The following is a 24,144-nucleotide window of genomic DNA, read 5'->3' on the forward strand; positions in this document are numbered from 1 at the left end:
AAAGTTTTAATAAAAAGGCGTCCAATTAGAATACGACCTGAATTTCACTACTTCCTCCAAAAATAAAAAATTACAAGAAGTTAACAGAAATAAATCAGAACCCCCATCATGCCACATTCGAATACTGTGACTGTGTTCAACCCTCTAATAAACGGCCTTTCAGTAATTAACATTAAAGCCATGCACTTCCTTGATTTAAGCAATGAAGGTTGCCAGCTGTCGGCACACCCAGAAGATCCTCACCCGTCAACGCATCTACAAATTCGTCATCTTACAAATCTCAGCTCCTCTCTACCATTCACTTTTCCAGAATACTGTCCTACTACTTTGATTTTCTCAAAGTTATCTCTAACTCTTAAAAAGGAGAAGAATATTATGCCTTCCCCCCCCACACACACTATTATGAGAAACAAGAACCACACCCCAGTCGTAATTAGCAGTAAGTAAGTCCACAAATAAGCTAGAAATTCTAACAAAAGACGAGGCTAACACTCTGGTTAGAAGTAAAGTCATTTCAACCAAGGATTCCACTTCATGTGCCATCACTACTTTGACATTTTAGGATATGTAATCTAAAATCACTCTTCATTATTATATAGCTGTTTACATTGGTCTACGTTTCAGTCACGTTACGATTAGAATATATATGTATATGTTTAAAGAAAATACAAATATCATCAAAGGCACATCTGAAAATAATTTCCCCAATGGATATAGATTATAACTTTAACATACTTTTCATATATTCAGTACCGCGAAAAAGTCCAGATTATTAACCAACTGTGTAAGACCTTCATCAGGACAAATACCTCAGAGAGTCAAGGTAATTCAGGAATTTTGTGGGAAAAGGGAAAAGAAAAATTACCCTATGGATAGAAGGGGCTTGGAAAAAAGTCAAAAGGCAATGGATGGGACTTGGGAAATGACAGATGTTTCAAAACCTATAAATCTTCACGTTTGGGCACTGGAATTTTTAAACAAAATACAGAAACAAAATGACTTCAATCTTTATTGATAAAATCAAACTGCAGAAAACTGTGTATTTAATATTACATTTTTACTTTGAAAGAAGGTAAAGGCAGTAATCTAAAAGGTAAGTTACTTCAATCATTTTATTTTCATACGCGCCACCACCAGGAAAGAGCAAGCTCTATTTTCTGCTTCGTCTGATGAGTTGGTAGATAAAGTGACTCCAGGGCGGGTGCTATTAAAACAATCAGCCCTCATGCTCTGGGCTGCAGATCAAGAAACAGTCTTACATTTTTCTCCAGCTCTGAACTGGCTCAATTCCGACTTCCTTCATCCCTCTATCTCCAAATTAGTAATTTACTAGAAGAACATATGAAGTTAGTATTCGCCTTTTTTAAATCATATATACTCTTTGGTTGAGGTTAAAATCCTGTAAGACTTCCAAATAAAATAATGTAACCATATCATAGGTTACAGAATCATAAAACTGTCCCCAAAATGTGTTAACTGGCTGCTTTTGCACATTAGGCTCCCCAGATGACTTCGTAACAAAGGACATTTAAATTATGGAGAGTGTGCCTGCAAATAGGGGGTTATATTTAAGGTATACAGTTAAATTTAAGCCACGTGTTTCTTAAATACTAAATTCTATTCAAACCCTTAAACCTGAATACCGATCCCATTAGGTATTTTCTGGCTTCAAACCCAAGAACTTATGTCATTATAGTCAGCTCTAACAATTCCTATTTTTAATTAAAAACAAAAACAGGATATAAGAAAGAAGCAAGGAGAAGGAAGTAGATTAAAATGACAAAACAGGAAGTCAGTCCAGGGAGGCTGATGGTAAATGATTGCACAAAAGAACTTTAAAGTGAAGCCCTCTCTCCCGTAGACGTTACATAAGAGCATCTATGAAGAGGAATTACATGTTAAAGTCACGGAAGCAAACATCAGAGCGTCTATGCCCTCTAAGTGCAAGCCTACCTCCTTATAAAATGAATCTTTATTTTTATTATTATTTTTTTTTTACCTGATGCTGTTGGAGCTCCTTTTCCATCAGCTATCGCTCTGGAAGAGGGATTCGTAAGCATCTGTGCGTCTTCCTTTTCTGGCCTGGGACATTCATGAGGACAAACGGGCTCTGGGGCGGGCGGTGCCGAAACTTCTGAGGCACGACTTAAGTCAAGAGGGAGACAGGGTCCCAGCTTCTGGAGTGGCAAATGTGCAACATCGGGCACTACACAAGATAAAGGATGTAACAGAATATTAACAGAGGTCGACGGGCTCGGTAAGTATCAATGTGGAGTAAAACGTTATCTGCGTCAAATCTCGCCTGACCTAAGGGCACTCAATAAATATTTGTAAACAAAGTGCTTTTAAGTCTAAAAGATGGAAGAAGGAGAAAGTAGTAACTTCTTAATATTTTAATAATCTTTATCTCTTTTATGTTTGGTTCTATACGAAATCAATATACATTACCCTCTGGTACTGAAGACTCTTGCTGATTCTGAGAACTGATGGAGAACATGCTCGCATCAGTGGCTGGAGAGGGAGGAGAAACCTTTTCTATGGAATCATCAGGCATGGGCAAGGTGGCTAAGCGCTGAGATCTTCTTCTCCGCTCACTATGCTTGAAAGGTCTAGGGGGGTTCACAGGCTGTGGAGAACCTAGAAAAAGATCTTCAATGTTCACGAAGCAGATACATGCCAGGATCATCTTATAATATTTAAGGAGATAAATGGGAAAAATGATTCAAATTCTGCCCTCTGATGGTGTTAGGTATCCACAAGGAACGGCACGTTCCAAAAGTAATCAAAGGCAAAAACTGTGCCCTCATTCACAAAAAGCTAATCAAAACTTCTAAGGTCTAAGGCCTACTAGAACCAAAAGAAAATAACATGGAACATGGATTTCAGGTAGTTTCCCAAGTGACAGTCTACAGTTAATTCTCTAATTGTAGATCATTGTGTTAGTTGCCATTCTTCCTTTGGGAAAATAGTCTGTATAGCTGAGATTTTTTAAAAAATTAAATATATATATATAGATAGATAGATCTCTTTAGCTATATTACAAATCTAGAAACTCTAAGGGACAAAAAGGCAGGGGGCATAGGTGACAAAAATCTGACATGCATTGTAGAGTCAGTGCTTTACTTGCCAAAATAAAACTAACGTACATTAAGTTTATCCCACCCTCGTTCCCACAAATGGATTTTTATAAACATTTTGGGCCTGATTCATTAAAAAAAATTGAACACAAACAACTTTAAGTACTTATTATAGGCAAATAATGAGGACTTTAAGATATAACACTGTTCATTCTTGCCCTCATTTTTTTTCTTTTTAAGTAACTAATTTGGTGGGTCAATTAAGCATCTTCTAGCTAGGTAACACAAAAGTTTGGAGATCTGTGGGTTTTTTTTTTAACCTTTAGTTTTCTTCTTTCTACGGGGCATGTAAACATGTTGAAGAATTTAGAACAGACAGGATTACACAGGCCAATATACTCATGTTAACTGAGAAGGAGGAAATAAGAGTGGTTGATGCTTTGGGTACTTAAAAATCATATTACAAAAATCAAAATAAAAAAAAAGACATGGTGATAATTGAAAAAAGAATGAAAGAATAAAATTCAATTGCTGTAACACTGTGGCTATAATACCAAAATATAAAACCATTTCAAAATAAAATACTTATCAATGTCACGTGACATTGTGGTGACTACTAACAACATTATGTTATTTCGTGGTAAATGCCAAAATGAAATGAAGCTTACGAGGAAACGACTGAGTTTTTCTGTTCCCATTCTCCCTACCCATTTATTAAAAAGAACAAAACCAAAACAAAACAAAAAAAAATACCAACGCCTGCTCAAAAATTCAAAAATACAGTTTGGTAGAAAATATGGCAACTGAATTGGGAGAAAGAGACTATATTTGGCTGATGAAAGTCTCCTCGATGCCAACATTTTTAATTGTTGTAGAAAACATGATATGGAAGAGTTCCTAAGAACATGTGTCTTCACTTACGAATCAGGATACTAGTTCGCTTGTGTGAACTGCCGAAGGGAAGTATCTCTTATCCAGCGACTTCCCAGGTCACAGCTTTTCAAACCGTCTCTAACTGAGAATATGGAACTAACCGGAGAAGCAGAGGGTCCATACAAATCTCCGTTTATATATCCAGACCCACGTTGGAAGGCTATTTTTAAAAAGACTAAGTTAACTCTTGAAAGATCAGTGGTACTGAAACAGCAAAATCTTTAAAAATAAGATGAAGGAAGCGTTCTTCTCCCTTCCTCAGTAAGAATACACGGAAGTCTGAACTCCAAATCCCAGAACAAGAATGAATAAAACCTATCGCGGGGGGCTACAGACAACTGGGAACAAGAACTAAATCTACCCATGAGAACAGTCTTAGGAGTTGAGGAAAAACATCCAGTGTGGGTCTCTTCCTAGCTCCTTGTTTTGGTTTGGTTTTTTGTAATGAATCAGGCCTCTCATTGTGCTCGGATTACTATTAATCGAGGAGAGTCAAACTACAGAATTTGCGCCATGAAATGTACAGTCTCTGTACAGTCAATCAGTCAGAAATGTATATGGTTTTTGCCCCTGAAAATAGTTTTGAGCCTTCCCTGTCAGATCCACTTAAGTCTGAATTTTTAAAAAGCAACTTCATAAAAATACAATATAACTACAATCAAACTGTTTTTAATGTATCTTATAGGATAAGTAACTATTTTTTAAAAATCTGTGCTCACTAGTTTTATTTATCACTGAAGAAGAAAGCTGAGATACAAGCGTCAAATCCTCGACTTGTATTAATTCTGGGGAAAGTGGTGATTTAGGGGGTTTTATACACCCAGAAGAATCTCCAGATTCATGTTTGCATTTCTTGCTGCGAGCCTTCCCTGAAGACAAAGTTGAGGATAACAGTGCAGGTTTCTGAGTGTTGGCAGAACTGCTAATGTCAGCTTCATTTTTTTTCTGACTTTGAGGTTTAGGTGAAATCGCCTGAATAAATAATAAAAAATTGATATTTTTATTTTGGTTTCTTCATTTTTGTTCTTGTATTCTATTTTGATTGTTAAGCAACTTTAGTATCCAAAAACATTGTTAAGCAACATGTAACATTTCTATTACAAATGAAAAACCAAAAAGAACCCCACAAATTATTAACTAAAAGTTGAATAGGCTATCTTTAAAGGGATGCTGTCGGCTTTTGGTCTACATTTGGTTTTTTTAAAAAACTGTATTATTCATCATATTTTCGGAATATAAAATGATAGCTTGACGGACAAATATTTTCACGGTATTAGACTGAAATACACCTCTTTTGAAACTTAATTACCAACTACGTCGATAACAGGTAAATAAACAGCATTTCCACTGTTCAGATGCGTTTAATTGAATACATTTAAGCTTCTGACTTTTAGATGTTTTGTTAAAAAACAATTTCCTTTATCAAGTTGACTGCAGAAGTCTAAGTAGACAGCTTCCCTTTAAAGAAAGATCTCAACAGGAAAACAATGACCAAATTAACGAAACATTATCTTTAACTCATTTTAGTGCTGAAAGCTAGAGTTTCATAAGCATAGTGCGTCATGAAATCAAAGCCACCAGCAGTACAGAGTTAAAAGACTAAAAAACAATACAAAACAAGCAACAACAACAACAACAAAAAAAACCAAGGAGTAAAACCAAGTGTAAGTTAAAAACATTGGATTTAAAAACAAAATACGTCGCATTCTTAGATGAGAATTTTTACCTTCCTCCTGCCAACTGATACTTTTAAAAAAAAATTAGAACTTTGTCAGTTCTTTCATAAAGGATATCTTGGTTCATTTGGCAGTATAATTTCCTCCCTATTATATAGAAATTTATGTGAATGTGTCCAAAGACAACAGAGAATAGCCACATTGGATGGATTTACAATCTATGGTGTTGGAATGCCTGGGCTGTATCTCTTTCTGATACACGGACCTGAGAACAAAATAGGAGATACCCTTTTAAAAAATAATCTATGCTAAGATAGGCCTCTCTACAGAATTAAATTGCTAACGCTACGAACAGCATGCTTGTCCCCAGGAAACCTTTTTACTTCCTTATCTTTTATGAGGGATGACCATCAGGTCAGCAGTCTGTGGTTCTCTGGAACATGAAAGAGCATCGTCTGGGGACCAAACAGCTTTCTGCTCCCGCTAACGGACAAGGCGCTCCAAGTCTGATGCACAGTTGGTGCCAAGTAGATAGAGCACCTCGCGATGCTCTGCAGGTGGCATGCTGGACGCGCCACAGAAAGGGCTGGTGGCAAGTATCCCCTTCAATCGGTTGTCATCATCTCTAGTCTGGAACTTACTCATCATGCGTGTGTACAAGTGCAGATTAATCGTTTGAAAAAGTACTCCATAAATGGAAAGGAGTCCTAAACTTATCATAAAAGGTGTTGCCAGAAAAGTAATTAGAGCCATTACTTGTAAATAAACAATTTTATTGTTCATCTTCACATATGTGAGAGACATCACTACAGCATCCATTACTCTCAAGTTACAAAGTTATGAAACAAGATTGAAAACTGAAATTAGTATCTTGATAAGGTGCTTAACTTCTAAACAAGGACAAATTAACATTTTTAAAAACTTACTGAATTATGCATCTAATGCAGGTTTTATCCAAAAGTAAATATAACATGACAATTCCCTAATACAATTAAATAATCTATAATTAATATCTGAGAATTGGGGTTCAAGACCACAGTTTGATTTTTTTTTTTAAGTGTCAATAAAGAAAATCCATTAGCACAGTAAGTTCTGGCTATAGGCCTGTTATAAATCTATGTCATGAGTGACATTCATGATTTTACTCATTAAGACAACAGAGGTTAGTGACAATCGATGCCTCTCCTTTAAGTCTATCGTTCATACCAGCACTTGTAATTAAGAGTTTTATAACTCGGCTTTTTAACTTTGAAGCAGGGCAAACAGCATAAAAATTGTTGGGTTACAAAACATTTTCACAATGATATCAATCTGAATGACAAAAAATGAGGGAACAGCATCATGTTCCTTAAAAATCTAAAATAATTTACAAAGTTTTCAGTAATGACTGTTGGTCTCTTTGTTACAAAACTGGCAAGGACTCTCAAAATGCCTTAATGATGCAAACAAACAGCCGAGTTACTCAATTTGTCTTTCTTTTTTTTATAAACTCAATTTCCGAATGCTGTTCTCTGTACTTCTCTCTGAAATGAGCCCTGCCCTCGCCACTAATTTCCACATAGAAGAAGAAATCTTCACAATCACATTCACCGCAGCAGGATTGTGCATCATGAAAGATTGACATTGTAATGAATTTTCCAGAAACATTTTATTACCAAGTCCCTGATTTATTGCATTCTGAGAATACCATAAACAGTGGTGAAAATACAAAATATTGTTATATATGGGACGTTGAATATAGTAATACACAGTAAAAAAAAAAAAAATCACTTAAAATTTGGTTGATATACTGACAATAACGGCAGAGACTTAACCGCTTGATGATCACAGAAAATCAGAAGGTATGATTCGCTGACATATTAATCAATTTAAAAGACCATTGATTTCATACAACATTAATGGAGGCACCAAAACAATGCACTGTTATCAAATCAGGCCTAAAATAACCCTGAAAAACTCAATACAATATCAATTAAATTTGGACTATTTTTTAAAACGCATAGAGAGAAGAGCAGAAGATACTCATTTTAAAGTCTTCTTTATTAGGCTACTAATAAAGAAAATTAAATTAATACAAAAAGGATATATTAAAACTACATTAAGGCTCAGATTTTAAAACAGGAGAACCAAGGAAATCCAGTTATGGCTATTACTGTGTTCTTATAGTCTTACAGTGCCCAAGAAGTTAAGCCCTTAGAGAATGTAAAAGCATGCACAGTTCATTATGTACAGGTACTGTGGGAATCTGAAGGTAGCCAAGGCAAAATCTAGCAACTGCAACCTTCACTTTTAAATTCCTCTATTAGGTGGTTTAAAGACAGACCCTTAATAGTTTTTTAAAATTCTTTTTTTTTGTAGTTATTAAAATATACATCCTAGCAAAAATGTATGGCTCATTGATCAATTCATAAAACACATAGTCAGTCTAACAACACCAATTGTTACAATATAAAAGAAACTTCTTACAAAAGAAGCTTTATTAGATGTCAAAAACCCTGTTTTAACTCACAAATGAAAAGTATTTGTGTAAGGGTCTTTTTGTAAGCTAGTTAAAGGTGATCCAGCTGGAAGCTTATACCCTGGGATGCCTGTCTCCAGGCCTTCAAATGTTGGAGATAAAGGCTTTAATGCCAGTCTACCGAAAACAAACACTAGCAAAGTCTGTAGTTTATCTGCGTACCTTGGAGAAGGCAGAGTTAAAAATATATCATCAATTAATTAGCTTCCTATTCCCATATCCAATCAAAAGGGCAATTTCAATTACGTGGATACTATAGCTCCGTGATCATTCCAGTTGGGAACCTTGAAAAAAATCAAATGCTACCATTTCATACCTGCTCCAGCATTGGAGCCGTTTCATTGAAGTCTTCCTTTTTTTCAGCACCATCCACCCCAACAGCTTTGGATGCCAACAAACCTTGAGAAAAATTGTACAGAAATTGCTTATTAGAAAAAATACTGGCTTCTGATATAATCAACTTCCCCCAAATGTTAGCAGTTGGAATCCCCCATCCTTTTTAATATAGAGGATTTAATATAAAGTTTACTTGTCAAAAACATGAACACCCTTTATAATGACTCAAGGGACTGAATCAGAACTTGAGTTTTTTACACAATCAGTTCTCTGTAAAAAAAAAAAAAAAATTACTCCTAAAGATATCCTTAAAAAAAACATACGCATACACATTTTAATTCTACGACTTAATGTCTAGAAACCGAAGATTGGTTAGATTAACTAATACTCATAATATGGGCTTTGTCTATACAACTGAAATAGAGTTAACATCAAGATCTGAGAAATCCTTCCAAACATCTAGAAGACTTTGTTGTTGTTATATTATTAGCTAAACAACGACTCCCAATTTTTATTTCCACATGGATCCTTTGACCAAAGCTTTATGGGTTCATCCCTATACCCTGCTGTACCTTATCTTCTTGCAAAAGTGCCAAAAACACTGATGGATCTGTTTTATGTTAATGGGGGAAAAAGTGCAGGTCCTTCCTACATTCAACTTAATATTGTAGAGCCTCATTCTATAAACTATGAAATAATTTAGGAATTCCAATTTTCTCCAATGTGTATCAGTAATTCTCAATTTTCAAGGACAGAATATTTTACCTAGAGTATATAAATCAACTTTATAAGACAATAAAACTCTGTCTTAATTTCTAAATTAAAGGCAGTTAGGGGCGCCTGGGTGGCTCAGACAGTTAAGCATCCGACTTTGGCTCAGATCAGGATCTTGCATTCGTGGGTTCGAGCCCCGCGTTGGGCTCTGTGCTGACAGCTCGGAGCCTGGAGCCTGCTTCAAATTCTGTCTCCTTCTCTCTTTGCCCCTCCCCCACTTGTGCTGTCTCTATCAAAAATAAATAAATGTAAAAAAAAATTTTTTAAATAAATAAATAAATAAATAAATAAAGGCATTTACTTGGTCAAGATTCTTTGCTAAGCACCTGACAAGCACTGTCAATATAGCCAAGTTTATAACGCTTGCATAATACAAGCATGTCTTTGCTTATGACCACTGGGCACATAAAAGGGCCCCAAAAATCATTTCTACCATTACAAAGTTGGCTACACAAGGGGCACCTGGCTGGCTCAGTCAGTTGAGTGTCCGACTTCAGCTCAGGTCATGATCTCACGGTCTGTCAGTTCGAGCCCTGCGTTGGGCTCTTGTGCTGACAGCTCAGAGCCTGGAGCCTGCTTCAGATTCTGTGTCTCTCTCTCTGCCCTCCCCTGCTCATGCTCTGCCTCTCTCAATCTCAAAAATGAATAAGTGTTAAAAAAAAAATTTTTTTTAAACAAAGTTGGCTACACAAAACCTCTGCTTCAAAGGAAGCCTGTTTAACAATCAGCAACGTAACGGTTAACTTACTTCAGCAATTATACCACCTAGACTCCTGAAGCGGTCCATACAGCATAGTTAATAGGAGGGGAAAAAAGTGCCCCCAGATGCCACATAACATTGAGCTATCCACGTGGCAACATCTCTTGGCTTTTTCAGGTAACTATCTTGAAGATGCTAAGTAATCTAAGTAGGAATTCAAATATTAAAGACGTATCCTTAAAGCAGTACTACAGGCAAGTGTTAAATTAGGCCAAAAGCACCTTTCCTTTTCTAGAAACTTGAATATTGAGCACCCAGAATTGTAATTTAAAATAGAAAAGGGGCTTTCCATTTCTATTGTTTTACACAATGATTTTGACTTTTGACAGATCAGTGACTGATATTAAAAATGTATTTGGTCCAGTCTGAGGTAACAATCTATATAGTTTGCTCACACGATATTAAATGTAGATTTAAACGGGGGTGGGGGGAAAGCCAGTATAGAAATAATTTTATCAAAATCTTACAAACCATAGATTCAGTCCTGATTATATTTAATATCACATCTGAACATAGTTTTAGATGACTGAGACAGATGTAGCATGGTGTATTTCCTTAACATTTAAAACCATGTTCATTAGGTTTTTCTTCTCTAGCTAATATTTTTGAGAATCAATACTACTGAAATAAAAAGAAAAATAATTAGGGAACCAAGTTCTTTTGCAGGGAAATGAGTAGAGTTTCCACTTCTAATGTTTACTCAAACAGGACAAATATTTGGCTATTCAATCTATTAAATGTATCTTACATTTTGTTTCCTTTCATAGAGGTGGTAGAAATATTTTTTAAATCTCATCAATACATGGAAGAGATCTCAAATTACAAAAATAAGGTACTACAAGTTTTAAAAGAAACTAATTGAGACATATTTGCAAATTTAAATTAGAATATTATAGACCCAATTAATTAAAAGCAATTCCCACCTAATGGTTTGTGATGGAAAAATAAAGCTTTGTAATGTTCTTATAAAAAGTAATGGCGCATTTAATAAAAACTACTCAAAATTAGATTAGAAAATTGCAATACTTGGAATTCAGTGAATTCAAATGCCTCAAATATGATCGAGAAAAAGCTTTTCACACTTTGTATACATGCTATCTTACAAAAGAGGTACCAGATACAAACAAGAGGACAAAAATAAAAGTCTCTGAAAGGTCTCTGATTACTGCTGCCTTAAGAGGCTGTCCAAAATCTGTTTTCCTGGCCTGTGAATATTCTGGGTAAAAATGCAATATCCTTAGAAAATGAGAAGAATTAAGTGAAAGGAAAGAGATACAAATGAAGTTAGTTTTACTTCTTTGAAAATGCTTATTAATTATATATCACTAAACAGGTCCACCTCCAGAAGAACATATCTGTAACGATCTTAACAGAATGCATTATTCAGTTTCAAGATGTTACGCAAATATCAGATACAAGTAGAATACCAAATAGTCCTAAGTCCCACCCACAAAGTTGCAATTTCTCAATACTGTACTTCAGCTGCAGTATCACAGTTGTCTGCCTCTGCTAATAGGAATGCACAGAACAGAGGCCAGAGAACCCTGGGATGGCAAATGGCAGGAAGGACAAAGTAAGTCGTTAAATCTGTGCTCTCCTTTTCAACCAGGGATTCCAACACAGGGAATTCAGACAGAGGATTCAAACACAACATTCTTGCTGTGGGAAAAAGAGTCGAATATTCTTGACATTATTATCAGTAACATGCACGGGCCCGTTCCAACCTCTGGGTTTTTTCAAATTATTTTTAAAGTTCCTTAAGCTGCACAAACTTTCAGCTGGCTGAAATTCTAGGAACTCCTACCAGTTGTAGAATCAGACCATGTGCCAATTGCTGATGTCTCTTCTTTCGCTCCCTTGTCAATCTGTATTTTAAAATCTACTCAAATTTGCTTGCAGTCAGTCTGCTTGCAACTTTGTCCCAAAGCATGGGCTCTTGACTTGCTCCGTAAAATCGTCAATTCTAAATCAGTACGCATAAAGTATATTAACTATCAATAAGGTATATCACGTAATGAAAAACAAGTCTCTGGAAGGACATCTATACACTGTGCCACTACCGTTTCAGTATGTACTTATTTGGAAACTTCAAAAAAAGCCATCCTGTACCATCCCCTAAACAGAATTCACGTTTAGAATCTCTATAGCGTGTGACCATCGGGAAGTGAACAGAAAGAGTGAAGATGGGAATTAAATTTATCCAGTGGCTGATCTGCTTATTTCCAGCTAGAAAGATTTCAAAAATAAAAATGTGGAGTGGGGGGAAACACATCAGAGCAGCTAAGATGCTGCCATGATCACAGCCCTATTCCTCTCAGTAGCAAAGGGGCAGACAGATACGTGTTAAGTGAGCTTCATAACACACCAAAACTCCATAACAAAATCACTATCTTGTATTGTTCCCATCTCTTTGTATGGTCTGCAAATGAAATGTACTACACAGACGCAAGCCTGAGTTTCAACCGTTGAAAATAGTCTTATAAGATCTATTGTCTTTTTGCAGGATATAATTGCAACATGAAAAGAGAAACAGATGAACTATTAAAAGGATTACCATACATTCAAATTTTCAAAGTAAGTAAAGGAAAAAAACCATAATGGCTTCACATCCGTGAAATCTTACTCTTTTCTACTGCTGCCAAACTATCACTTGTTCTTTCGAGATTCCCAAGGGGAAGTAAGGACAAAGTCCCTCCACCTTGTGTTACTAAGCAACCAATATTAGAACTTCCTTGAGACACAAGGTAAAATGATTTTTTCCCCGCTCTTGTCTTTTCAAGGCCACATGTAAATAACACATTGTTGTGGACTGAGCTATTTTCTTCTTTTATTTCTTTAAATGCCGGGCTTGAACTTCTCAGTAAGGCACATGTAAGAATATACTGCCCGAAACTAAAAGCAGGTTATCCAGACTGCAGGAAAACCCTCGAGGCTGGTAAGCTGGCAGGCACACCGAGTGAGTCAGCGTCAGCGTCAGCGTCAGGGTCATGTCCATCTCCCTCGGGCCTGGCCCCTGGTCTTGGCCCCTGCGGGAGCGTGGCTCTAGTCTTGGTAGCACCGGAGCCGGAAGCGCTTTCCTCTTCTTCCCCCTGCGCACGCAGCCCTAGTTTCCATTCTGCTAGGGCCAAACTGAAGTCTCAAGCTGCCATCGGAACAACAATCACCGGATGACATCCTGGCTTTCTCCGAAGCTAACAGTTTCTAAGGAAAGGGTGCAATGGGTGAATTGATTTGAAATATTTCCTGTCCTGGGGCCAAAATATCCTTTATCAGCAAAAGGCACAAAAATAATAACAAACGGAAAGACTAAATATTCTCACCTGTTGAAACCAATCATAATCACTTAAGAAGAACACTGCGATAAAACAGTGGTTCTAAAGAACCCTCAGCTGCAGTCACTTTTCAATGGGATTCTATTCTTCAGGAAATGGTCAGAATGTTTAATTGACATGTATTCTTCGATCTGACAGTGAAACCAAGCTTCTTCAAATTATTTAAAAGAATGCCAACAAAGGTTTATACAGCTTTATTAGGCCAAAGACACTAAAAACCATTTTGTCCTTAAAATAAGAACATACGATTGAATAATTAAAAGTATCTTAACTCTCCTTTTAACATATACTCAGAAAAATTAAACATGTTTACAATTTCTTTGAAAGACTAGAATCGCTAGGCTGAACAGGCCCTGCAACTGATGGGGCCCTGGTATGACTGACCCTGCTTCCAACGCTTTTCCCATGACCGCTAACCACGCCAAGACGGCCAGAGTTCTCGGCGTCCTAACACCCTACACTTCCTAGATTAAGGCAGGCATCGAGAAACAACATGAGATTCTAGGAACCAACCTGAAGATTAAAAGTGTAAGAAACTTCTAGAAGTACTTTTACTTTGGGAATACAGACTCAGGACCTGAATTCAGTGGAGCATCGATCTTTCCAGCCATACTTGCTGCCATCTTTAACGAGCCCAGGCAAGAGTAAGAAGGTTTGTGTAGTAACATTTAGAACCTCAGAGACTGTGACCCCACCAGGCTGACAATAGCAGATGATCTGAGCCTTAATAGAAACTACTCCTGCCACCAAGGTGATTTAAAAACTATGGAATTTTATCTCATTTGATCCTATCCACCCTCACAACATCCCTGTGAGGTAGGCAGAAAATAGGTGACAGTTTTCACATTTCACAATAGAAAAAGCTGACAGCGTTGAAGGATGTTGACTCTGAAGAAACATAAAGTACCTGTCTTCCTCATTAAGCAGTTTGTTACACTAAAACAAAAGATACATTTTGCTTTATTAAAAACAAACTACCCTAAAATCAACCCCTCCATTCCCCCCAAACCAAAAGAATCATTGTAGTTTACCAGTAATCTTGTTAAGTCGAGCTCTCTTTGCCTGAAATGAGTTGCCTTGGTTATTTTTCCTCTTGTTTGATAATGTGCTCTCTGGCTGTGGAAAGACCATCTTTGGAACGTTCTCTACATGAAGTCCTACTTTTAATAGAATACATATATGAGAGTTTATCTAGAATCCAAAGTTAAAACACATGATATTTTTTTTAAAATAGCAAAACAGTAAAAATGCTTTGCACTTATGTTTTTGTTTTTTTTTTAACCCAGTGCTTGACATAGAACTTCAAACAACACAAATTTCTCCAGACTGAAAAACTAGAAATAAAAAACTACCAAGTAGTTATTCTTTAGGAAAGAAAAGCAGGAAGAAAAGGACTTACTGCTTTTCCCATATTACATACCAAAACACATGCAGAAGCATTTAAAAAGTTAAAGAAAAAAAAAAACACAAAACAAACAAAAACTCCAAAGCCTACTAACAAGAACTTAAAAGTCAAGATCTGAACCCATTTCTATTCAAGAATACTGAGGGCACCTATTATCCAGTACCCATGTTAGACCAGTTATCTCTGGCTCCGTTACACGCTACAAAAGTTAACCATTTATGCTGGGGTGGGGGGGGGGGGGAACCCAATCATTTAACCACACCCCCAAATCACAGGTAGCCAGGGGTTCTGGCTTACTCACTATGAGAGTTCACCCTGCCATAGGAATGAACGTAAGAACATATTTTGTACCAAATGTTTCACTAGATGTGGGCAGATCTTCCTTCTTCTCAACTTCTGATGAAGCTATAGAAGTTGAAGTCTCTTCCTTCTTTGAAGGTACTTTAAACCATTTCCTCTCATCTTTGTCTTTATTGCTGTTAGCGCTGGTGCGAGGTTTGTTCCCTGTTTTATTCTTGGCTGCAGCTGCAGCAGCTGCTTTGACTAAAGCTATCCAATCCTCCAAAGGAAAAACACAAAACATGTAAAGTATTAAAAAATTAATCAAAATATAATTACACTAATAAAAACACGTATCACATTTTCAAAGCTACTCTCGCACAAATATAAAAATTTAATTAATTACATTTACAAGATAAATCATCAACATGGTAATTATCAAATTTAATGATCTAATGGCTTAGTGGGATTATATAACCCCTCATGAAACAGGTAAATATTCAATAACAAATATTCCTTCGCTATTATTTTCAGAGGAATAAAATCTAAAATAAAAGGGAAACCCTTTAACAAATATGGAACATTACATGACATTCTGTCTCAGTACTTTAGATTTAAATGGTAAACTGTGTTTCTTTTCTGAATACAACAAATTGTAGAAGAAATGAGAGAAAAATGCTTATGTTGCAATTCTGCAAAGGTTAAAAGAAATGCACTCCCAGTGAACAGATTACTATTCTTGGAAGAAGAAGTATGGACAATTTCACAGAATTCAAGATATGATTTAATTAATTTTTAAAGCTTTGACAGCCTGGACACCAACGTATCACAACAGCTTAATATTACTAGTTAAAGAAAAAAAGAGTCGTGTGATTTGACCAAGGTGTCTTACATACATACATACGGTCAGGCTCCAGACTAATTTCCCTCACTCTATGACTTCCTGGATTTGTGCTGATTACCACTCTTCTGCGATGCAAGTATTTATTCTTCCTGTGTTTATATTTAAAGTTAACTGCTACATAATTTTTCTAAACTAAAAATGCTTATTGTAAAAAATACAGAGGGGCTCCTGGGTGGTTCAGTCTTAAGCATCCGACTCTTGATTTCAGCTCAGGTCATGATCTCAGGGTCAAGAGATCAAGCCCCACATCAGGCTCTGCACTGGGCGTGGAGCCCGCTTGAGATTCTCTCCCCCCAATTCTGCCCCTCCCCCGTGCTCGCTCCCTGTCTCTCCTAAAAAAAAAAAAAAAAAAAAAAAGGAACTATGTAAGAAACGTGGTGCTAACATTTAAATTTTCACCACCGAGAAAATTTTCTTACAACAAGTATTTGTAGTATTTCTACAAAGTATTTCTATTAATCTTCCTCTAAGGCCACTAAGCTTCAAAGAGACCAGCTCAAATTCAACCAAAATGGGTAATACACTAAATTTTTAGTCCAAGTAACTAAAAACTACTTCTCAACATCAAATACATTTACTTCACAAGTTATATTAACAAACCTCAATCATTAGTCATTAGAGGCTGATGGTTGCTCAGTCTTGAAAATACATAGTGAAGACAATAAGCCACTAAAAATAAACAACCAACAAAGAGAACCTGTGTTTCTTTCTCTCCCCCATGATTGAAATGAACTAAAAATATCGTATGATTGCACCAAACTATTCATTCACCAAAGTTCTGTTCAACACCTTGCTACATGTGCCAGGAAGCACGCTAAGCAGTCATGAGACATCAATTTATAAAAGATGCTGCCTGAAAGGACTTAAAACGCATGAGCCCCGGAGTCACCACATCTTTGTTCCTGCCTGAAAAATGCCCAGCATCTATCTTCCTCAGTACTTAAACTGTGTCCCCAGTACATGTCTTATTAGAAAGCAAATTAAGACACAGGTGTAAAATACAGATTTATGTCTCTAGTTGGCAAAAAAACAAAAACAAAAACAAAAAAAAACCTCAAAACAAACCAGATAAACCAATATTGTCCAACCCCATGTTTACTTAGAGCCACGTTTTTTTGGTCCTACCTGTAAGGAATTGAAAGGCAAATAAAATTAACTATAAGACAGTGTGATAGGAGAGGCAGTGGAGGAATAAACAAAATACCATGGAAGAACAAAACAGAAAAGATTAATTGTGACTTAAGAGAAAGACTAACGGAAAGCTTCAGGGAACATGACAGAGGAGCTGAACCCTACAGCAGATATCTTTGAGGCAAAAGGCAGAAGGAAAGGCATCCAAGGGCACCGCAAGCAAGAAGGAAACCATTAGACAAAGTCATGACGATCAGAATATGTGCGAATAGGCACAAGGGGCGGAAGTGGTCTGGGGAGCCCAAGTGCTACGTCTAGGTTGAACTCTGAGACTCACATTACAGTACTAGAGAAAGAAAGCACCAATGAAAGACAGTAATCAACAACGCAGAAAGAGAAACAAAAGTACAACCAGACAAGCAAAGTGTTAAATTCAGCAGAGATCTGTACAGTCTTATTAAGAGCAAAGTGCTTAATTTTGGGTTCCATGTTGTGGGGAAAATTTTAAGTTAATGTTACAGAAATGCTGAAAAATGCCAGAGGTAAATTCTACTCCAGCTCTTTCCTCTTTCCAATGAGCAGCAAACTGGGAGAGATTCGTGTTGTATCTCTTAAAAGTGCAATTAGGTATTTTTTTAAAGTTCCTGATCATGTGACTTGTTAATCATGGAATCAATGCAGTTGTGTCATTAAAGAATTCTCCTATTATTTTGTCCTTCTATTTGTCATTTATTTGGTTTATTTGTATTTTTTATTTTAAAGAGAGCACGCGCGAGCTGGGGAGAAGGGCAGAGGGAGGGAAAGGGAGAATCCTAAGCAGGCTCCATATTCAACACAGAGCCCAACACAGGACTCAATCCCACAACCCTGGGATCATGACCTGAGCCAAAATCAAGAGTCGGACATTCAACCGACTGAGCCAGCCAGGCACTCCCCCCTTCTACTTTTAAATAGGTAAGATTCACTACTAAAAATAACTGGTGTGGGGGCACCTGGGTGGCTCAGTCGGTTGAGCATCCGACTTCAGCTCAGGTCATGATCTCACAGTTCATGGGTTCGAGCCCCGCGTCGGTCTCTGACAGCTAGGAGCCTGGAGCCTGCTTCGGATTCTGTGTCTCCCTCTCTCTACCCCTTCCCCGCTCATGCTCTGTCTCTCTCTGTCTCTCAAAGATGATAAACGTTAAAAAAAATTTTTTTTTTTATAACTGGTGTGATCCTTCCACGAATTAGAACTCATGATATGCTTCAAAGTTCCCTGTAGGTAACAGAGCAGCACAAGATATGGAGCATGCTGGAAACCAGATGGGAGTTCAGAGTTACTCTGCACATGATGCCTAAGTGAAATTTTAAGTCAGTCACTCAATTCCCTAAGTTCTGAATTCCTCAGATGTGAAATAGAAGTATCAGTTACAGCTATGTCAAAGGATCTGCTACGGGAACCCAATTAAATAATGTATGCAGAACAAAGTTTCATAAACGGTACAGGACCTTATGAGCAAAGCTTTAATACTAGTGAGTTTTACATCAGCACACTTGCAAAAAGACAAGATAGGATAGAAAAAGCCACAGGAAGTTTAGAGAAGAGTATTTCCATATTGCATCTACTTATCCTTTGCTAGTTTCATAAATTTACTGTATATCTTTACAAAGGAATTCTCAAGGTACTAAAAATTTAGAAAATATATGCAAAGTTGGATTCTCTCAGCACTTCCCACACAACACCTGACTTAGTCTATTTCCTACATGAAAACAAGTCAAAACTTTTTGGGAAACAAAGACACTTTGAAAAGAGAGCGTTTTATAAAAAAACAATTCTACAAATATTTTTAGCGTGCTTGTGATTAAAAATTATGAAGAAAAATGTAAATTAAGGATATAGTGCTACCCATGTTCTTTCAATAGTTTATATTCAGGATTGATTTTAACATTCACACACATCATAATGTAACTACTTATTAAAAATAAACACCCAAGACATCCAATGAATTTTTATTACTTGTCATTTTACCACAAACCAAACTGGCTCAGTATCTCACGTTGGAAAAAAATGAAGTTTTAGAGTTAGTGCCATCTCACAAACATGTGAATAACCAGAATAATAAAGAATAGCCTTAAAGCAAAAAAAAAAAAAAAAAAAACAAAAAACAAAAAACAAAAAAAAAGAGAGAGAGAGAATTTTGTTTAATTAAACAGGCACATACTAAGTTCCCGATGTTTTAATCTTTCTATGCAGTAACCAAGAAATCACACCACTGAATGCTTAAAGGAACATTTTATTTATACATACAAGTAGGAAGACACAAAGCAATTTCCCGGTCAAAAGCATTTCCATTTTAAACTACATTTCCATATTAACTGGGGAAGAAATGCCAGCTGATCACTGCAAAACTAAATTTTTAAAAAGCAGGTGATTTAAAACGATCACACTTCTCAGAAGATAGGAGGAATTTTTTTTTTTTTTTTTTTTTTTTATTGCAGTGATCCACATTTCTAGATTACTAAATGTATACACTTGGCTGGAGCTGACCAGATGATTTCAACACGTTTCAGAATGACATTTTTCACTGCACAGTATGGAACAAATACAAGCGTATTTCCATATTAGACACTTTCATAGGTTACTTTCAATTCTAAAAATTAATTGTAGGTCCAGGTGCTGAAAATCCCAAATAACAGCAGAACATAAAAGAAAATATTTTAAATTTCTAGTGGCACCTTTTCTCTCCAGTATTTCAGGAAACATACTCAACCAATGGAATCATGGTTTTCACTTCATCCCAGACTCTCCTTCCAATGCTTACCGTTCATCATTCTTGCTTTGAGCAGTGACAAGGCATTTTAACACACTGCTTACATCCTATGACTCACAGAGCCCTACCTGAAGCAGCCTACAGAGTGTCAGGTAAGCGCCTTTTAAAAGAAGATGAATGACTATGATTTATAAAAGGAAAGAAGATAAGAAACTTAATATAAAATTTTATATTAAAAATTAACTTTCTAAATGATACTATATACCAGGAAAAACAAAACAAAATTAAAAAAAGGCACTTACCTCACTTCCCATAGACTGGTTCCACGATCCAGCTGGGTCGATAGGACAACACCAGCTTAGTGGATGCTGGGATTTCACCTGGAACAGAAACTAGTGACCTATAACTTTAGCAGGTCTAAAGCCAAAGAAGCAAAAATCAAGTGTATAATTTATCTTACATTCTAAGCTTCTTTTTCTTGCTGCTATTTGGGGCTATCAGCACATAATCCTACAATTAGTTCCCTTTAATATATATATGTATATGTATTTTTTTTTTTTTTTTTTTTTTTTTTTTTTTTGATTGGTCACCATTCAAGAAGACATCCCTTTGGGTAGCTAGGAATGCTGAACTCTCTTACCTGCCCCTTAGCATCCTCGGGCATGGCTTTAATGTGCATTCTTTTTAAACAACGAATTACTCCATCGTAAAACTGAACTGTGAATGTTCCTAAAACAGGAGCAAGTCAGAATCATTAGAAAATACAACTCAATCTCATAGCAACACTTGAAACCTAACAAGTAACGCCCTAACAGAAAGAAACACACTCTGATCGCAGTAACTGCACACACACACAAACCCGTTAAGAACTGCAGGAAGTTGGAGAAGTTTATTTTCTCTTCCTATCTAATAAGATCATTACTTACAAACATATATATAATATTTCTATAAGAATTATCATTTGCTCTCTTTGGAAGTTTCTTTCCAAGTAACAGAGAGAAAGAACTGATATGGGGGAAAAATCATTTATTCAGGAAAAGATTATTCCTTTCACTGTATTAGTGAACTGGTAAATAAGAATTAGATCCACAGGCTTTTAAGCCAGAAAATACTTTACATACCATCTACATGAAAGTGTTCCTGTGCAGATCAGAACACTGATTTCCAGGGAGGCTGAACGCTGCACCCACAGCAGTCAGCCGAACAGCAGCACAGCTGTAACCAACCCCCCATCCCGAGGCCTTTCCCACTAACTCAACCTGCCTTCAGGACGCAACACCCTGCCTTAATGACAACCACAAAGTATATTCAGGTTTTGCCACAGAGTCCATGCTTTCAAGTCAATAAAAGTCAGTACTGCCACAAAGCATAAATTACGTAGGTTTTATACTTAAGAAATTCCAACGTTTTTCTATCATTTCCTGTACAAATGATGGCTGAGAGCCCCTTTAAGTAAACATGTACTGGACCTTTACAAAACAAGTCAAAACAGTAAGTGCCATAATTGGTATCACTGGCTTTGAACTTGGCACCAAACCAGACATATATCTACAAAACATTTTCCTTAATTTTGTAATGTGAACATCATTTCATTTCATATTTTCTGTGATTAGCATAATTCACAGTGTTGCACGTATAAGGCTCTAAACCCAAGTCATTGAAAAAAACTGATGAGCTGAGTAACCAGGACGTAAAGACACTGAGAAAGCGTTGAGACTACCGAACCCCACGTGCGCCTGACACCTGACCACCGCCACCCTGCAACGGCCTGAACTCCTCCTGCAGGAACCGCCTTCCAGATGAGAGCAGGTTCCACGCCACCCCAGCCGGGCACTCATCCCTCCCTGCTGCTGATCACACCGGTGCCGCCCTTGTGATGCCTTCCTCCTTTCCTCCCTCAGCCTACTCTTCGAGGCTCAGCTCTTCAAATCCCACCCGTGACATGAACACTTCCCCGTCCCCTCCGGTTTACACATTCGCCCCTCCTCTTCAACTTCTCTAAGACTTATTACAAACACGTAAACGTTCGTATCTGCAGGTTTTGTTTAGCTCTTACAGTGAACAGAAGGCCTCCTGAAGGCTGCCTTTGCCTTTGCCTTTGCCTTCCCTTGGCGGGGGCGGGGGGGTGCGGGGTGGGAGAACGCGCATGGCGGGCAGGCTCATCCGTCACGTGGGACATACGGGAATCGCAAAATAAAGACCTCTAGTGGAGATATTTTAAAAAGAAATCGTATCTGCTAACACTTCACTAAGGGTGCACTCAAACTGCTCCCAAAACGGCAGAGACTGCAGTGAGCGTCACCGCTCTTCCACGAATACAAGCTTAATTTTCTGTGCTCTATGCCCATGGACAAATGGGATGGGACAAAATAGGAGGGCTCTGCTTCTGAGTGCACTGCATGTGTGTGTACACGTGTACTTGTATATGCTACACTCCCAAGGAGTGTAAGCACGGAGACAAGATCTCAGAGCTCTCCACACTCAAAGAAACGGCTCTTCATCAAAACACAGAGTGCTGGGGCGCCTGAGTGGCTCAGTCGGTTCAACGTCCGATTCTCGACTTAGGCTCAGGTCAGGATCTCACAGTTCATGAATTCGAGCCCGCATCAGGCTCGGTGCTGACAGCGCAGAGCCTGCTTGGGATTCTGTCTCTCTCTCTCTGCCCCTCCCCCACTTCCTCTCTCTCTCTCTCTCTCTCTCTCTCTCTCTCTCTCTCTCTCTCCCTCTCTCAAAATAAATAAACATGAGCTCTAAAAATATAAAATGGAGAGTGTTGTTTAATTTTGCATCATCTTCTTTTATTTTGGGTGGATCCTATTAATTATCCCAAAGAATTGACCCGTTACTGCTTCCTTTCTTTCCACAACCTGTTGCTGACTGCCCACATGCTATAAACCCGGAGGGCCCGTGGGTAGCAGACACAGGAACATGGGCTCCGTAACAGAGCTCTCAGGAGGCTAAGTGCACAGTGAGGTGAAGCATACCAGGAAAGGAAAAGTAACCTGCAAACCTAACAGAGACGTCCCTCAACTCCTGCAGGAGGAAGGTGACTGGTGGTGGTAAAATCATAGCCATATCTGTTATTTCAATTCCTTAAAACAATAAACTGGAATAGGGCCTTATAAAGTTGTATCATAATTTTTTGGTAGACAACACTGATTTGCTTTATCACACCTAACATTCTTTAATATGTCTCTTTTTAAATGTTTTCCTCTTTTGTCTCCTCTTACCTCCCATGTTTTCTCAAGTTTGTTGTTACTTTAAATCCTCAGCTTAACTCCCTTCCACGTTTCTTTCCCATCACCTCCAAAAAAGTCAAATTCTGTAGCAAGATTACAAGACATTCCATACGCAGATCCCTGCTTCTCTGTCCCAGCTCTTCTGATATTCTACTCCCTTCAAAGGACTCCTTCACTCCAGTTACAACGAAGTCTTGCAGTTCCTAAAAAGCGGCGGGCCTCTCTTCTATTCTTCTGCAATATGCCATTCCATTTCTTTTGTCAGAAAAGCCTTTCGTTCCCTCTTTAGCTGACCTGTTTGTCTTTCGGGTTTAAAGTGCCCCCTTACTTAAATCCTTCTCTTGCAAAGAAGCTGTCACTCAATGTGTGTTTCTTTAGTAAACGGAACGGATGAGTGGTCAAGTTTAAGAAACAATTGTTACAGAAAATGGATGTATTCTTGACTTGGAAATATACTTACAAGTATTTCACAACTTATTAAAATGAGATTTTTAAGCAAGAAATTTAAAAAATAAAATAGTTAAGCATAGTTCCAATACTAATTTAAATACTAATTCTCATGCCTTTCCAAATTCCTCAGTCTTCAAGTCCTGTTTTCTTAAATACATTATCCGCCCCACAGATTTATTAGCCTTGGCCACACGAACACACCCGATTCCTGTGTTATTTTGAACATCACTGGTCAGTTCAGTAATTTCTGCTCAATATGAATGTTTGGATGCCACAAAGGCTATCGGGAAATTTCCCTTTCAATTATTCACAGAAACTAAGAAAAAAGGGGCAGTGGAAAAAGGCAATAATAGGAAATCCTCAAACTGATAAATTCTCACACTCTTTCCTCAGAAAAAACACTGTACTGTATTTTATTTCCAAGTTGAACTGACTTGAATTTTCCTGTATCCTTAACCTTCCCTAACACTCTGGATGAGTTGCTCATAAAAATAACTTGGCCGGCAAACTGGAAACAGAGAAGGAGAAATAAAATGCACATAATATAAGCCTGTCAACTAAAAGCTGAACAATTTTAACC

General features: G+C 37.4%; 1 protein-coding gene across 4 annotated transcripts in view; it reads right to left on the reverse strand.

Annotated features, from left to right (window-relative positions):
- PHF20L1 (PHD finger protein 20 like 1) overlaps positions 1-24,144 on the reverse strand; it is an 88,042-nt gene that overhangs the window by 43,057 nt on the left and 20,841 nt on the right. For 2 of the 4 annotated variants that reach the window (XM_030303839.1, XM_030303838.1), the window contains exons 5-12: positions 20,516-20,604; positions 20,178-20,255; positions 15,163-15,370; positions 14,438-14,563; positions 8,521-8,603; positions 4,730-4,982; positions 2,449-2,637; positions 2,000-2,206 (exon numbers count right to left, since the gene is read on the reverse strand). In XM_030303839.1, coding sequence (XP_030159699.1) covers positions 2,000-2,206; positions 2,449-2,637; positions 4,730-4,982; positions 8,521-8,603; positions 14,438-14,563; positions 15,163-15,370; positions 20,178-20,255; positions 20,516-20,604 — 1,233 coding nt within the window. Of the gene's footprint in view, positions 1-1,999; positions 2,207-2,448; positions 2,638-4,729; positions 4,983-8,514; positions 8,604-14,437; positions 14,564-15,162; positions 15,371-20,177; positions 20,256-20,515; positions 20,605-24,144 lie in introns of those variants that run through there. The other 2 variants (XM_030303840.1, XM_030303841.1) reach the window with 2 other exon arrangements.

Source organism: Lynx canadensis, chromosome F2 (genome assembly GCF_007474595.2).
Source record: "Lynx canadensis isolate LIC74 chromosome F2, mLynCan4.pri.v2, whole genome shotgun sequence".
Lineage (NCBI taxonomy): Eukaryota > Metazoa > Chordata > Mammalia > Carnivora > Felidae > Lynx > Lynx canadensis.